General features: G+C 44.3%; 1 protein-coding gene across 5 annotated transcripts in view; it reads right to left on the bottom strand.

The window, feature by feature from the left end:
• Positions 1-6,140, bottom strand: part of HMCN1 (hemicentin 1) — a 356,272-nt gene extending 350,132 nt beyond the window's left edge. For all 5 annotated transcript variants that reach the window (XM_090048332.1, XM_090048334.1, XM_090048335.1 and 2 more), the window contains exon 1: positions 5,446-6,140. In XM_090048332.1, coding sequence (XP_089904458.1) covers positions 5,446-5,734 — 289 coding nt within the window. In that variant the 5' untranslated portion in view covers positions 5,735-6,140. The remainder of the gene's footprint in view (positions 1-5,445) is intronic.
• Positions 6,141-13,528: the final 7,388 nt, after the last annotated feature.

The following is a 13,528-nucleotide window of genomic DNA, read 5'->3' as shown; positions in this document are numbered from 1 at the left end:
GGTGGCAGTTGAGTGGCACACAACCATCCCCACCACCATCCCATTCCACTCTGCAGACATGGCCACCACCACACTGCCACAGCTGCCATGCAGCTGGCCACACAGCTCCAAGCAGCTGGCCACACAGCTCCAAGCAGGGAGGTTTTGTAAACAGCACCTGTCACAACTGGCACACAGAGGCCACTGCTGCTTACCCATGGGGCTGTGCCAGCAGTGACAGCCGCTGCATACAAACCTCCCTGCACCACCGCTGCCACTGCAGAGCCATGGTCGGAGCTGTGCGGCCAGCTGCAAAGCAGCCACGTCAGTGTGGTGGTTTTGGCACAGGGAGGTTTTGTACACAGTGGCCGTCTCTGCTGGCACAGCCCCATAGGTAAGTGACAGCAGCCACCATGTGCGAGCCCCCCCAGCCACTCACCACCGCTGCGGAGCCAGCCACAGAGCTGTGCAGCCAGCCGCATGCGAGCCTCCCCCTTTCTCTCCCCTGGGCAGCTGGCCGGGTGGCATGCAAAGCCCCTCACAGAGGGGCACCCCTGCCCTCACCCCCTGGCCCTGCACCTGGCTGTGGTGTGCCACCTGGGCCAGCAGCACCCCCCCACTTCCTCAACCTCCAGCCCCCTTCCCCAGCCCTGCCCCACAGCCCCAAAGCCCCACTTACCTCTAGGATCCAGGGGCGAAGAGCGAGTCTGAGCCTGAGCCCAGCATGGTTGACTTAGAGGCTCAGGCCCCACCCTTCCCCCTCTCCCTCCCCCCCGGGTAGGGCTGGGGATTTCCCGCCCTTTCTGCAATCAGCTCTTGCAGGCTTGTTCCATCCTGCAAGAGCTCTTTGAAAAGTGGAGACTCCGTGGATTTCTCTGCTAAAAAGGGAAATCCACGTTTTTTCCAATAAAAACAGGGAATCCATGGTTTTCTCCATTTTTCCATGGGAAACAGAAAACCTGGATCCCTGTTAATAACTGAACATTTATCAGCTCTGTTATCAGCATTTAAAACCCCATCAGAAACCAAAGCCTTGCTCATTACAAGCCCTTCTTACACAGCTTTTTTCCAAAGGAAGGAATGCATAGACATTACCCTCTGAGCTGTTGATTACCTCCAAAAAACCCTAAGCGAACACTATCCTATCTGCCTTACACAGGATTATCTAGCATACCACATGCTGGCTAGGTCCATGCTGTAGGAGACAGCAGAGGAGGATCTCTGCTTACGCAGCAAGTGGCGAGAGGAGGGGAGGGAGGCACGGGGAAGCCAGCAGAGCCTGTTGTGCCTGCAAGTCTCTAACAGAGCTCTGGCCAGGGAGCAGAGGGGAGGGCCCAGCTCTGCAGTGGACCAGAGAGCCCCGCCCATCCCAGAGAGCATGCTGGGATTCTGGGGGTTCCTGGTTTAGCTTAAAACAGCAAAGGGTCTGTGACAGGCATTGCATAAACCAGCTTGACCCAAATTAGTTAAGTCTGATACTACATTCAATCAGGTTTATCTCAAACCAGTTTCAGTCATTTTCAAACTGGTTTATGTGTACTGAACATCTGTTCTGTTACAGGCTTAAACTGGTTTCTGATCACTTAAACCGGTTTATGTGTAATGTCATATTCTACTTCAGCATTAACACATAGCACACGCCACAATATATCACTGCAGGTCTAAAAAACAAGTAATTTTTTATGAAAGCTGTAACTAATAAGCACAGGAGAATGACAGATGTTCAAGGTGTTTCAAATGGTATCATACTTGTGCCTTTTTGTCATAGGCCTTGAGATACTGTTCAGAGCTTCCTCAGGAAATGTTACAGAAGCATCAGAATTCCTCCTTTAGGACAACTTTTAGGTTGATCAAATGTTTGTGTTTCTGAAGTACTTGAAACTCTTGCCCTTAAATTCTATTTGCTATAAATGTTTAAGTAGTAGAACACTTCAAATTGAGCCTACTTACATATTGGCAGTATTTAGAAAGTTGTTTTGTGAAAACCTGGTATTAAAAAAACTTCAAGGTATGAAAAGAGGCTTGGGTAGAAAAACAAAAGGCACATTTCCTTCCATCCATCAAGCAATCATTTTGTGTGAAATTAAATATTTGACTTAAGAGGGTATTTTACTAGCCATAGACCTGATTACTCTTTTTGAAATTACCCCAGACAACAGCAGATTAGCCCAAGTGCATGTAGCAGGCACACAAGATGGATGGGTGGTTGAACACTTTTGGTGAATGCTTTTTCCCAGTCAGCAACAATGACTGCCTCCACACAATACCTGTTTGTTCACACCATTGCTCAAAGGCTGGCTGAACCATTTTACTAGTCAGCCTGGAACAAGCTGTACTATAAACGCCCATGTTCAACTGAACCCAGTGTCCATATTACAATGAGAAGTCAGAAACCAAGTAAGAGGGCATAAGGCCAAATCAATCTCTGCTGTTAACTTCACTGAAAGAAAGAAAGAGTCTCACATCAGAGATGACTTGGACCTAATCAGGGATAGTTCTGTGGGGTACCTAATGCCTTCAACAGCCACTCAGGTAGGTCAGCATCTCAAAAAAAACCCCCAAACTTTCATACAATATATTCAGATATATACTTGACTTTATTTTGCAGCTGTATAAGTCATGGATCGTCCATGTACCTGTCCAGGAATCTATCTAGACCACGATTTCTATGCAGCGGGAGAGGGATCTGTAAAACCCAGTTATCTACTGCATTTTCAGTGTAGTCCAACAGTCCTTACATGACAAACACCAGGGTCTCACAAACTGTTAAAATATGTCTGTGGGACAACTGAGAATTACCTAATACAGGATGCTCAGCCTGCAGGCCAAATCCAACCTATGATCCATGGCATCTGGCCTGCAGGCATCCCAACTGGGTTAGGAAATTTGGTGGCAGGGGAGAAGTAGTAATTAATACTGCCACCCCTCCCCTGCTGTCAAATTACCAAGCCCAACACAGCCAGATCAGGGCCAGGCCAATCCCTGCCCCTCCCTGGTGCAGCCAGATTGGAGCCAAGCCAAGCCATCTATTTTTCTAGATTTTTTATAACAAACATAGGATACTGGTATAGATGGATAAGAAGCTATCACTACATTTTTATGATTTCAAGTAGCAGCCTGTATGAGAAGGCTGTGGAAAGGTTGGCACTATTGGAGAAAAATCACTACAGAAATCATTTTATGTTCCAAAATTAAGAAAAATTTTTAGGTTTAAGGTGACAGTATTTATTCCTCAAGCTAGTGCACATACAAAAAAAAAATCTATCCTTGACTCTGAAATTTGATCATTTATGTAAAGATGTATATTAGGATATGCAAATGTATAACTGCAAACACATTTCCAACTTATGCACATTTAATTTTAGTCTTGTTACTAAATAAACTTTAACCAAGGAAGGGGATCACCTGAGGGGATGCCAGAAAGAAGGCAGTAAGGGGACAGGCCATTTTAGCTTTTGAGAGGAAGATGGTAGAGGAGTTAAAACAAGACTGAAATGGAAGCAGAGATAAAAAGGGAAGGAAGGAAAGACTGAAAAATAAAGACTATAAAGGTCTTAGGGAAGGGAAGACAAAATAAACTAAATGAAAAAGGGAGGGCATGGGAAGACAGGATTTGTTGAAATGAGCATTCTGAAAACAACCTGTAACACAAGGTAAAAACACTGGAAGAATCACTGAAAAATATTGCTGGTTGACTTTTCTATCCAAATTGAGAAAAGGTAGATGGAAGGGGACAGTAACATTAAGTGGGGGGTGACAGCACACCACCCAACCCAAAATACACCATCATACATGTGTGCCAGTTATGCCCAATAATATCACCTTCCCACTTCCAGGTTTGATTAAAAATGTTCCAGAACAAGTCACACTGGAAAGCAGAGCTATAAGATATTACAGAGAAGCAGCCAGTGGCAAAACTTCCATTATAAAAATCAGTTTTAAAATTAAAAAAGAGGGAACTCAAAATGGAGCTAACCTGAATCCATTTGATGCTTAAAAGGAACCTAAAAAGTGTTTGGGGATCCCAGTTTCCTTTTGCTAATTTTTACAATCACCAGCATCTGCTTTTAAAACTGCTGCAGGAAGACAGAAAAGCAAAGGAAACAGACTGTCCTACTTCAAGAGAGAAACGGTGACACTGACATATTTTTCATACACGGTACTCTGATTCCACAGGGACGAATAACCTTAAAAATGTAAGCTGTACATGCAAGAGTTGTACAACATGGACAAACAGAAGAATGGGAAAAAAGATTTTCCATAATTTTTCAGTTGTGTGGATTTCAATAATAACAGGTAAATACTCTGATGGCAGATATTTGGTAGGGGAGTGTTTGTGTTTCTGTTTTTGGATTTACTTAAAAAAACCCCACTAGATCCATCTAAGAGATTAAATATATTGATCTGACTTGAACCCTAGTGGACTGATTCCCAGAATGTTCCATTCCAAGGTGCTAAAGGGAAAGCAGAACCAGGAAAGTGATTTCCTAGGACAGATTTTTTTTCCCCTTTAAACACTACCATGCACGTTTAGTTTGAGCTCCTCTTGTGTGCTGGCTGCTCTCTTCTCCAGCCTGGGGCATCCAGCTCTTATTTCCGTTTCAAGTCACTGGGAGAGGCTTGACAAGGAAAGGGGAGAAAGCAAATTTAAAGTGATAGGAAAGGGATAGAAAACAGATGCTAAGAGAGACAGAAAGACAAAATATACCCAGTTACATAGCAGAAGGCAAGAGAAAAATAGAGGCAGGAGAAAAACAATGGGAAAGATACAAGAACTAAACCTAAGTCACACTATGATACGCTGTTTTACTGTTCAGAAACCCAACAGAAGCACACAATCAGAATGCAAGTAAATGTGATTTTACTGGGGTAGTCAGGAGTCAGGAGATTCTGTAGATGTAGGTAATGAAGCAAACAGTCAAATACTCCTAATAATGTTCTCTACTAGGAGAAAGTGTTTTCATTTCAACTTTGAATGGCTGTTACAAAAGGGATATAGAGCTTTTCAATCTGTGTTGTTTGTTCTCTGTGTGCACTTGGATTAAAGTCAATTTTATGGTGTCACACGTGCATTCCTAACATTTCAGACTTTCTAACGCATATTTTCCTGTACTCATACAGGGAGGGAAGAAGTTAACAGAATATAACTTGCCACTGGCAAGTTATTCTGGTTGAGAATTTCATTGGAAAAAGGTGACTACGACATTTCATAAAATACTTATGCTATGTAACAGAGCAGGAAATTTCATCGCTTTGGAGGGAGGCGAGGTAAGAACTGTGCTCCCTTTTCATTTTGCGCCCCTTAGTCTCCCTCAATTTCTTTCCTCAGTGTGGCAGCACTATTATGTCTTTACATATTTATGTATTGCATGTCTTTAATTCAGTGGATGACACCAATCTCTTCAGACATATATACAAACACACACATCTTCTCAGTGCACAGGACCCCCCAAAATATTTCCTTACCTGGATCATGGAAAGGCACCAAAGCAAAGTTGTAAAGTGGTTTCTTGGGTCTCTTCAAAGAGGTTTCCAAAATTTTTGATGCCCCTTCAATAACTTGAACTAAGTCATCATACATGGACCCGGTAACATCAAACACAAATGCCAAAGTAGATGCTCCCTCTGGGATTTCGTCAGCGCTGGGCTCCTTCTCTGCTCTGGTATCTTGTGCATAGCAAGGAGAAAACAGACCAAGCAAGAACACTATGCAGAATCCCACTCCCCAGACAGGAATATTTTCACGGGAAATCATTTTCTCCTCACTAGTGTCTAAGCAATGTGCTTAGTTCTCAATACACATCAAAGGGCTTCCCCTGTGGTTGAGAAATGCATTTGAACTTTTTTTCCCCTTCTGAATGTGAAAAAGAAAAGAAAAAGAAAAAGTTTTTTGTTCAGCTCAGATCTGAGCTGCACAAACCCCACGCACAGGCTCTACCAGCCCTTTGATGAAAGGAGGGAGAGAGATGCAGCAGCTTTTGTTTATGGGTAGTTTCTGTTTTCTCTCCCTTCCCATTCTACTTGTCTGCAGAACTTTGGCAGCATCTCATTGACTAAGAGGAGAGAGTCCCATCCATGCCCTACTGTGTGAGTATTGCTGCTGCTGGATTCTTTGGCAGGAGACAGAGGCTCCCAATGTTCTGCTGCTGTTACTGCTGCTGCTGGAGTCTTTGGCCAGAGACTGAGGTTCCCGGCTGCTGCTGGGAGGCAACAAGGAGCGGATGCCTAGCCCAGCCGCGTCTTCCCATTGGTCACCCATGCCCCCCCCTACATTTGCTTTGGAGGCCCCTTTTTAGGGCAGACTTTTAAAGATGTTTATAGGGTCACTTGAGTACCACAGAATCACTTAGGGCAAAGCTCTCATGGGCAACAACAGAAACAGAAGGCAGCCTCAGGAAGGAAATCCACTCTACAGACACACCATTTCCCCTACCGCTCTGTGATAGTTTCTGGATGCATTCAGTTCCCCCAGTGATGAAAAAGATAGGGCACTGCATATCTCTGATCCTAGTTTTAACCCACAGCACTGGGATACAGAATCCCTCTTCCCAAAAAGGGAAAATAAGGAGAACACTCCCCACCTCCTGGGGACAGGGGAGCACAAAGGGGTTCTGCTGAGGACTGTGCCTGCAAAATAGAAGACACCTGGAATTTCCCCATTCTCTTTACAGTTTTCCTAAATAGCTAAAAACTCTTCCTTCCAAGTTCCTCCACCTCTCTCATTCACTTTCCTGGCACTTCCCTGTGTCCTCACAGCCCAGCTGGCTAGCCCAATCCACACTCAATTCAAACCTTTTACTCCTACTAGTGAGAAAGCAATAGCAAGGATTTGCAATAGCCTTGTAATAGTGGAGAGATAAAAGTACCCAAATACACAGCTTCATTGCTGGCAGGCAGGAGAGCAACACTTATATTACTTTCCCAGTATGGAACTGAAAGAAACATGACAAATATGGGCTAGGAGAAAGCAGATCTTCTTTATCCCTCCTTTCCCAGCTCCCCCATTCTAGCCCTGAAATAGGCATATCAAGTGGTGAGAAAGGGGAGATGCCTCTGCTCATAACTTTGCCTCTTCCCCACCCTAAGCCCCCAAGTCCCATCTCTATCTTGTTATCTAGCAATCTGCTATCTAGTTGTTGCTCCTGCAGCCTGCAATTGCTAATACAAGATCTGGGAAATCCTGCAGCTAGCTGTTTCACCAGGCAATTCAAAATTAGTAGTTAGATTTTGAATTCTCCTCCCCTAGGAGTATTCAAGTTCACCCAGGCTCTAATCCTCTAGAGCAACTGCAAAATCCTGCCTCACAACTTAAAGAGTTCCAGTTCAAGGCAGCCTAAAAATGGCATAACAGGGTAAGGAGAGAGCTGAACATGAAGAGTATGGACAGAAATGACACATAAACTGGTATAACTGATCAGAAATTGGATCAAATCTGTAACACAACAGAAGTTTAGTGCACATAAAGGGTAGGAGCAGACAATCAAAAAGCCAAAGCCTGAATTGATTCAATCTTTGCAGGTCAATCTAAAATGCAATGATTGAATCAATTTGCAAGTGAATAGACATTCACTTACAATTCTGGAAATGCAGGCACATGCCTGCCGTGACTCAGGCTAGAAGCTGGGGGATGCTAAAGCAGTCCTTCCTTCCCTTCAGCAGCAGCTGCAAGGCTGGAGGGAACCTGGCCTGGGGACATCGCCAGGCCCCTCCTGGGGGGCAAAGTATGATTAAGGTTTAAACCCTCTCCCTGCTCCCTTTGTCTCAGTGGGGCCATGCTGGCCAGTATCATGCCATGCCCCAACTACTACTAGAGCTAGCAGAGGGATGAAGCCAGCCCTGTTCTCTGGAACAGACAGCACAGCCCAGCCAAGGACTGAAAAGCATGCTGGGATGCTGGGGGGACTCTGGTTTAACTTAAACCAGGAAGCGGTTTGGGACAAAAGTTGCATAAACCGGTTTGACCCAAATCAGTTAAGTCTGATACTACATTTAACCATGGTTATCTTAAACCAGTTTGGGCCATTTTGAAACTGGTTTATGTGCACTGAACTTATGTTCTGTTACAGGTTTAAAATAGATTCTGATCACTTAAACTGGTTAATGTGTAACTTCTGTCTACCCAAAGTGCTTTAAAAATGGCTGAAACTGGCTGAAGATAAACCTAGATGGATGTAGTACCAGACTTAACTGATTTAGGTTAAATTAGTTTATTGAACTACTGTCCCAGATCCCCTCCAGATTCAAGTTAATTCACAGTCCTCCAGCATCCCAGGATGCTTTTGTATCTCCCTGCAAGACCCCCCTCACAGGCTAGCCTGGGCCCAAGCTGTCTGCTGCAGCCCAGCAGGGACGTGTGCTCTAGCACCTCCCAGCTTCTGGCCTAGCCCACTGAAGGCATATGGCTGTATTTCTGGAATCAAAAGTGAATATCTGTTCACTAGTTTATTGGTTCAATCAACACAGCTTAAACTAACCTGCAAAGATTGAGTGGATTCAACCCTGGGCTTTTTGATTGCCTTTATTTAACTGAAAGAAGTAGCAGTCAGGAAAGAATTACTGAAAAATGGGAGCAAAAAATAGGATGTATATTTTGGAGACCTAAATATCAATGGAAGAGGCAGATTGGGGTGGTAGGGAGAGAACAGGGAATAGAAACAGTATATTGGGAAAGGCAGTAAAGAGTAGATTCTGGGTTAGGTAAAAAAAGGGAGGATGAGTTCTGAGGGATGGAGGCAACCAGAAGAAAAGGTGATATTGTGAGTATGCAGTGAAACCAAGGAAGGAACAGAGAATAATGGGACAGATAATTAGATGAGAAAAAAGGGGTTAAAAGTCTCTTGCAAGCAAAAAAAGAGCACTGAGATTAATGTGTCTTCAACGAACTGGACAGTTTTCCCTTCCCTATGTCAGCCAATTTGCAAGAGATAAACCCCATTTTTTCAAGACAAAGTCAAATACGTGTGTAAGGTGATGGCTTTTGTCATGAAAAAGAGTCATTACTCAAGCTCTTCTTCATAACCGCACCTTGTCATGCATCCATAGATGCACTATGAGCAGGTCCAAGGAGGTGATCCTCCCCCTCTATGTGAGGAGGGGGCATTGGTCAGGCCGCATTTGGAGTACTGCATCCAGTTCTGGGCACCGCACTTCAGGAGGGATGTGGATAGCATCGAGAGGGTCCAGAGGAGGGCCACTCACATGATTAGGGGGCAACAGGGTAGGCTTTATGAGGAGAGGCCACAGGACCTGAACCTGTTCAGCCTCCACAAAAGAAGACTGAGAGGGGATCTGGTGGCCACCTACAAACTTGCCAAGGGGGACCAGCAAGCAATGGGAGAGTCCCTGTTCCCCCATGCACTACCAGGAGTTAGTTACAAGGAAGAATGGCCATAAGCTGACTGAGAGTAGATTCAGGCTAGATATCAGGAAGTACTACTTCACAGTCAGGGTGGCTAGGAGCTAGAACCAACTTCCAAGGGATGTGGTGCTCGCCCCTACCCTGGGGGTCTTCAAAAGAAGGCTAGACAATCATATAGCCAGGGTCATTTGACCCCAGCATCCTTTTCTGCCCATGGCAGGGGGTTGGATTTGAACTGCTTAGGTCCCTTCCAACCCTAGCAACTATGAAACTATAAAATGACAATAATGCAAAATGCAGTTACATTTGCAGTAGGGCAGGTGAGTGTATATTATATAAGGATAAAATAAGTATTTACAGTTGGTGCATTCTAGTAATGTAAAACACTAATTGGTACGGAACTTAAACCACCTTCACTGACTCATACTAGACTTGGTTGTTCTCCCATTTAGATCCTGGCCCTGCATGAATTACCATTACACTGAGGTTGGAACCCTTGTTCAACACATACACAAGAGCAGATCGGGGTGGTAGGGAGTACATAGGGCAGGGGAGGCCCTCTTTTTTGGATCTCATGAGTACATGTTCAGCCTCAAGACATCCCTCATCTCCTTGTTTCACCTGTGGCAGGTTAAAGTTATTTTGATGGCTTTGGGCAATATGTTTTGGGTTTTTGTAGTGTAAGGAATAGGTTAAACAAGGATTTGTATGGGAAGATTTGAATAGCTATGATCCTGCCTAGAGTAGGTGTTGGAGTAGATGACCTCTCAAGGTCCCTTCAAGCCCTACTTTTCTATGATTCTATGCAGATAGGTGAAATGGAGGCAGAACAATTAAAACCCAGATTTTTCAAAGGGTATTTAGGTGCCTAAAGGCAAATAGGAATCCAACTAGGCACCTAAATAACTTTGCGGAAAAAAATAAATTCTACGGGCATGTCCCAACAAGTGCACACATGCAAGGGCACACATTCCCTCTGGGACAAATAGCAGTGGCATATATCTGTGCCTCTGCTATTTATCCCTGGGCACACCCCTGAACATGTGCTCTGGCACACAACAAATTGACCGGGGGGGGGAGCTGGGGCCAGCACCTATGCTGGTCCCAGCAGCCTCACCTAGGGTCCTGGGGGCCTCTTGAAGCAGCAGCAGCACCAAGCCGGCTGCTCAGAGCCTGGCCAACAACCAGAGTGTAGCTCTGGCCGGCACCGCAAACTGCCTGAGAGCACTTGGCAGGACACACCCGAAGTGACCAGTCTACAGTCACTTAAGAAATTTGTGGCAGAGACCAGAATTGATTCCATGCTACCTCAGTCCCCTTGAATGCCTTATCCTTTAGATCAGGAGTCATACTTCTGAAGTCAATGCATCATTTTCAAGCCAAAATGAGAGGAAATTCAGTTCCTTTGTTCTCAGTGGGATTAGTCATGTGAGTAAGGTGAACAGAGTGGAATGTAGTTATGTTTGACACAGTTATGAAAATTAAACTATACAATACTATTCATATTATTAGTCCCCTCCCTAGTTTATAAACTTTAGAAGTAGTACTGAATTCCAGTGCTCAAAGCCATCATGTTGTGACTGGAAAATTAATCATATAGAAACATTTGCCTACCCTAATCAGGTTATAAGTCTGGAACTGAGTTATAAAAAACAGATGTTTACATTTCTTCTCCCCTTCAGCACTGATGTCATAAGAAATACATAACAAGAACTGTGCAAAAATGTTCGCAATAAAACCCCAAACCATGGAAAAGTTGCCTTGTCTGGAACTTCACCAGCAGAAAAATCAGACCTGGTTTCCCCAGATCTTCTGAATAAGGATGAGTTCATGCCACAAGACTGGAATCTGGATTTTGACTACTCCAGACACTAGAAATATTTGGTCCCAATTTTTGGTTCAGTTCTTTATAACAGATAAGTTCCTGTTGTGCTCATCTTCACAAAAGAGAGTACCGACCTACTTTAGGTCTTAAATTACTTTGTGTTTAAGGTGAGCAGAAACTACAAGAAAGAATCAATGTGGAGTTTTCATGAAACATGTTACAGCAACTCTAAAAAACATATCTTTTTACTTGAGTCTTAAATTTAGACATCCACTACCCAAAGAAAAAAAAAAGAATCCCACTGTCATGAACACCACAAACTGGAACACTTTCTGATATAAAAGATCTTTACAGTCATGAAGCTCTAACACCTCCATTATTTGCAGCCCGATTTCAATATGAGCATTTGCAATTCACAGGTAGAAAGCCCTGTAGTTAGCTATTTTTTTTTCCTTTGTCTCATGAAATTGCATTCAGGCTTTGCTGTGACAGAATCAGCTGGTGGGAGGAAAAGAACTGAGGGTCAATATTTTCTTTCTCATGCTTGTGTTCCACAAGGAAGTTTTGTCAGGTGTAAAATGCTCCCATTCTAGTTTGGTAGTATTATTAACATTTGTTTTGCTGAAGTGTAAATTACTTTGTCAGATACAGGACAACAGAAGACTAAGCCATTCAATTTCTTTCTCCTAACTGTTCTCAAATATAGTACCAGCAGAACGTCTGAGAAAAAAATCAGTTTATATTATGGAAAATGGGAAACTGAGGGTATTGGATATAAATCCTTTCATCTTTAGGACATACATCTGAATCTGCTCGGTCCTATAATCTCTGATAGAAAGTTGCAATTATCTAATGGCTACCTAGTTTCAGTCCAGTTCATAGTGAACAAGTAAGTATCTACTGGAAAAACCACAGAATAGCTGTTCAGGTTTCCTTTAAAGCTAAATATCAACATGTTTGTATTTGAAGCTGTAACTACTCTTTAATTACCCAACAATTTGTCATTATAAAAATACACTAGATTTTTCTCCTCTCCAATCCCATTGACCACACTCAGCAGGCTACAACAACCAGAATTCTTTTCTCACGATGCCTCTTCTCTTGTAAGGCATCCCAGCACGTATACCAGATACTCTAAGCCTTTTGGCCACAGACATTTGACAAATATCCCCACATGTTATAAACATAAAATTCTTCTTCCCACACCTCCTCAAAACTCCTTTTCCTTGCTTTGCTTGGACTTCATTTTTTTTTTTAAGAAAGATACAATCTTTCTGCTGGTTGCTGCTAGTTGGGGATATCTATTTATGCCTGCAAGTACAAACATTTTGCGTGTGTCTGTGTCTCTGTGTGTGTGGTATTATGAGAGATTAAGTAGTGGGACAGTCTCTGTTTCATAAATTGTGTAAAGACTATGCTTATCTAAGTGTTATGCAGTCTTAATTCTTTGTGCTTGATGTATGCATGCTAGCCACAGATAGAAGCTTAGATAATGATACATATAAATTCTACACATTTAAATATAAAGTAATTTGGGGGGGTTTGTGGCAGGGCACTGTCGGTGCCTGCCACTTTAACGGCTAGAAGGCAGCAGCCAGCAGGTGCCTGATGAGGGCAGCCCTTTTGGATTTGGGGCTGCCCTTATAAACACGGCAGTTTTGCTGCTGGGGGCTGGGCAACAACATTGCCTGGCTGGAGGGCTACTGCTATCATCTGGAGGTAAGGGAAGAGCTGTAGGGGATGGTAAGGAGGCTCCTGGTCCTGGGCATGACCTAAAACTGCACCCTGCTGGGAGTGGGTGGTCTGGTGGGGCTCCCAGTGGTGTGGGAGCCCCCAGGAAATACCAGGCCAGTTACCACCTTGGTGAAAGGTGGGTTGGGGTGTTTTAACCCCTAGCCCCCACAACCAGGTGGGTTACCCCTTGTTTGGAGGGTCAGGAAGGTGGACCACATGAAGAAGAGTAAGGGCCATTGACTCAGGGCCTGTCTGAACTTCCCCTGACTGGCCCATGCTGGGGCCAGAACTAGAAGGGTCGAAGGGCCAGGGGTCCACTGTGAGGAATGCCAAGAGCTGAGGGCACGGGGTTCTGACTGGCATGGAGGTGGGCCAGGGCTAGTAGCTAAAGGTCCTGGTGGGGGGATCACACTCAAAGGGGAAGCAGCTCAGGGAGCTATGTTGCCTGGAATGATGGTGGAAGAGTCCACCTGAGGGGAAGAATCTAGGTTGGGTTCAATAGTAGAATTCTAGGGCCCAGCAAGGAGATGGTGATAGTGAGAACAACGTGTTGCCATCTGCGAGGCTTGGGCTGTGGTGTAGGGGAGGAAAGGAGCTGCAGATAGCACCCCCTGGCATCAGGGCAGGAAATG

Source organism: Crocodylus siamensis, chromosome 5 (genome assembly GCF_052110815.1).
Source record: "Crocodylus siamensis isolate JL-2025a chromosome 5, ASM5211081v1, whole genome shotgun sequence".
In the NCBI taxonomy this organism is placed as follows: domain Eukaryota; kingdom Metazoa; phylum Chordata; order Crocodylia; family Crocodylidae; genus Crocodylus; species Crocodylus siamensis.
This window is presented reverse-complemented; position numbering and strand designations above follow the sequence as displayed.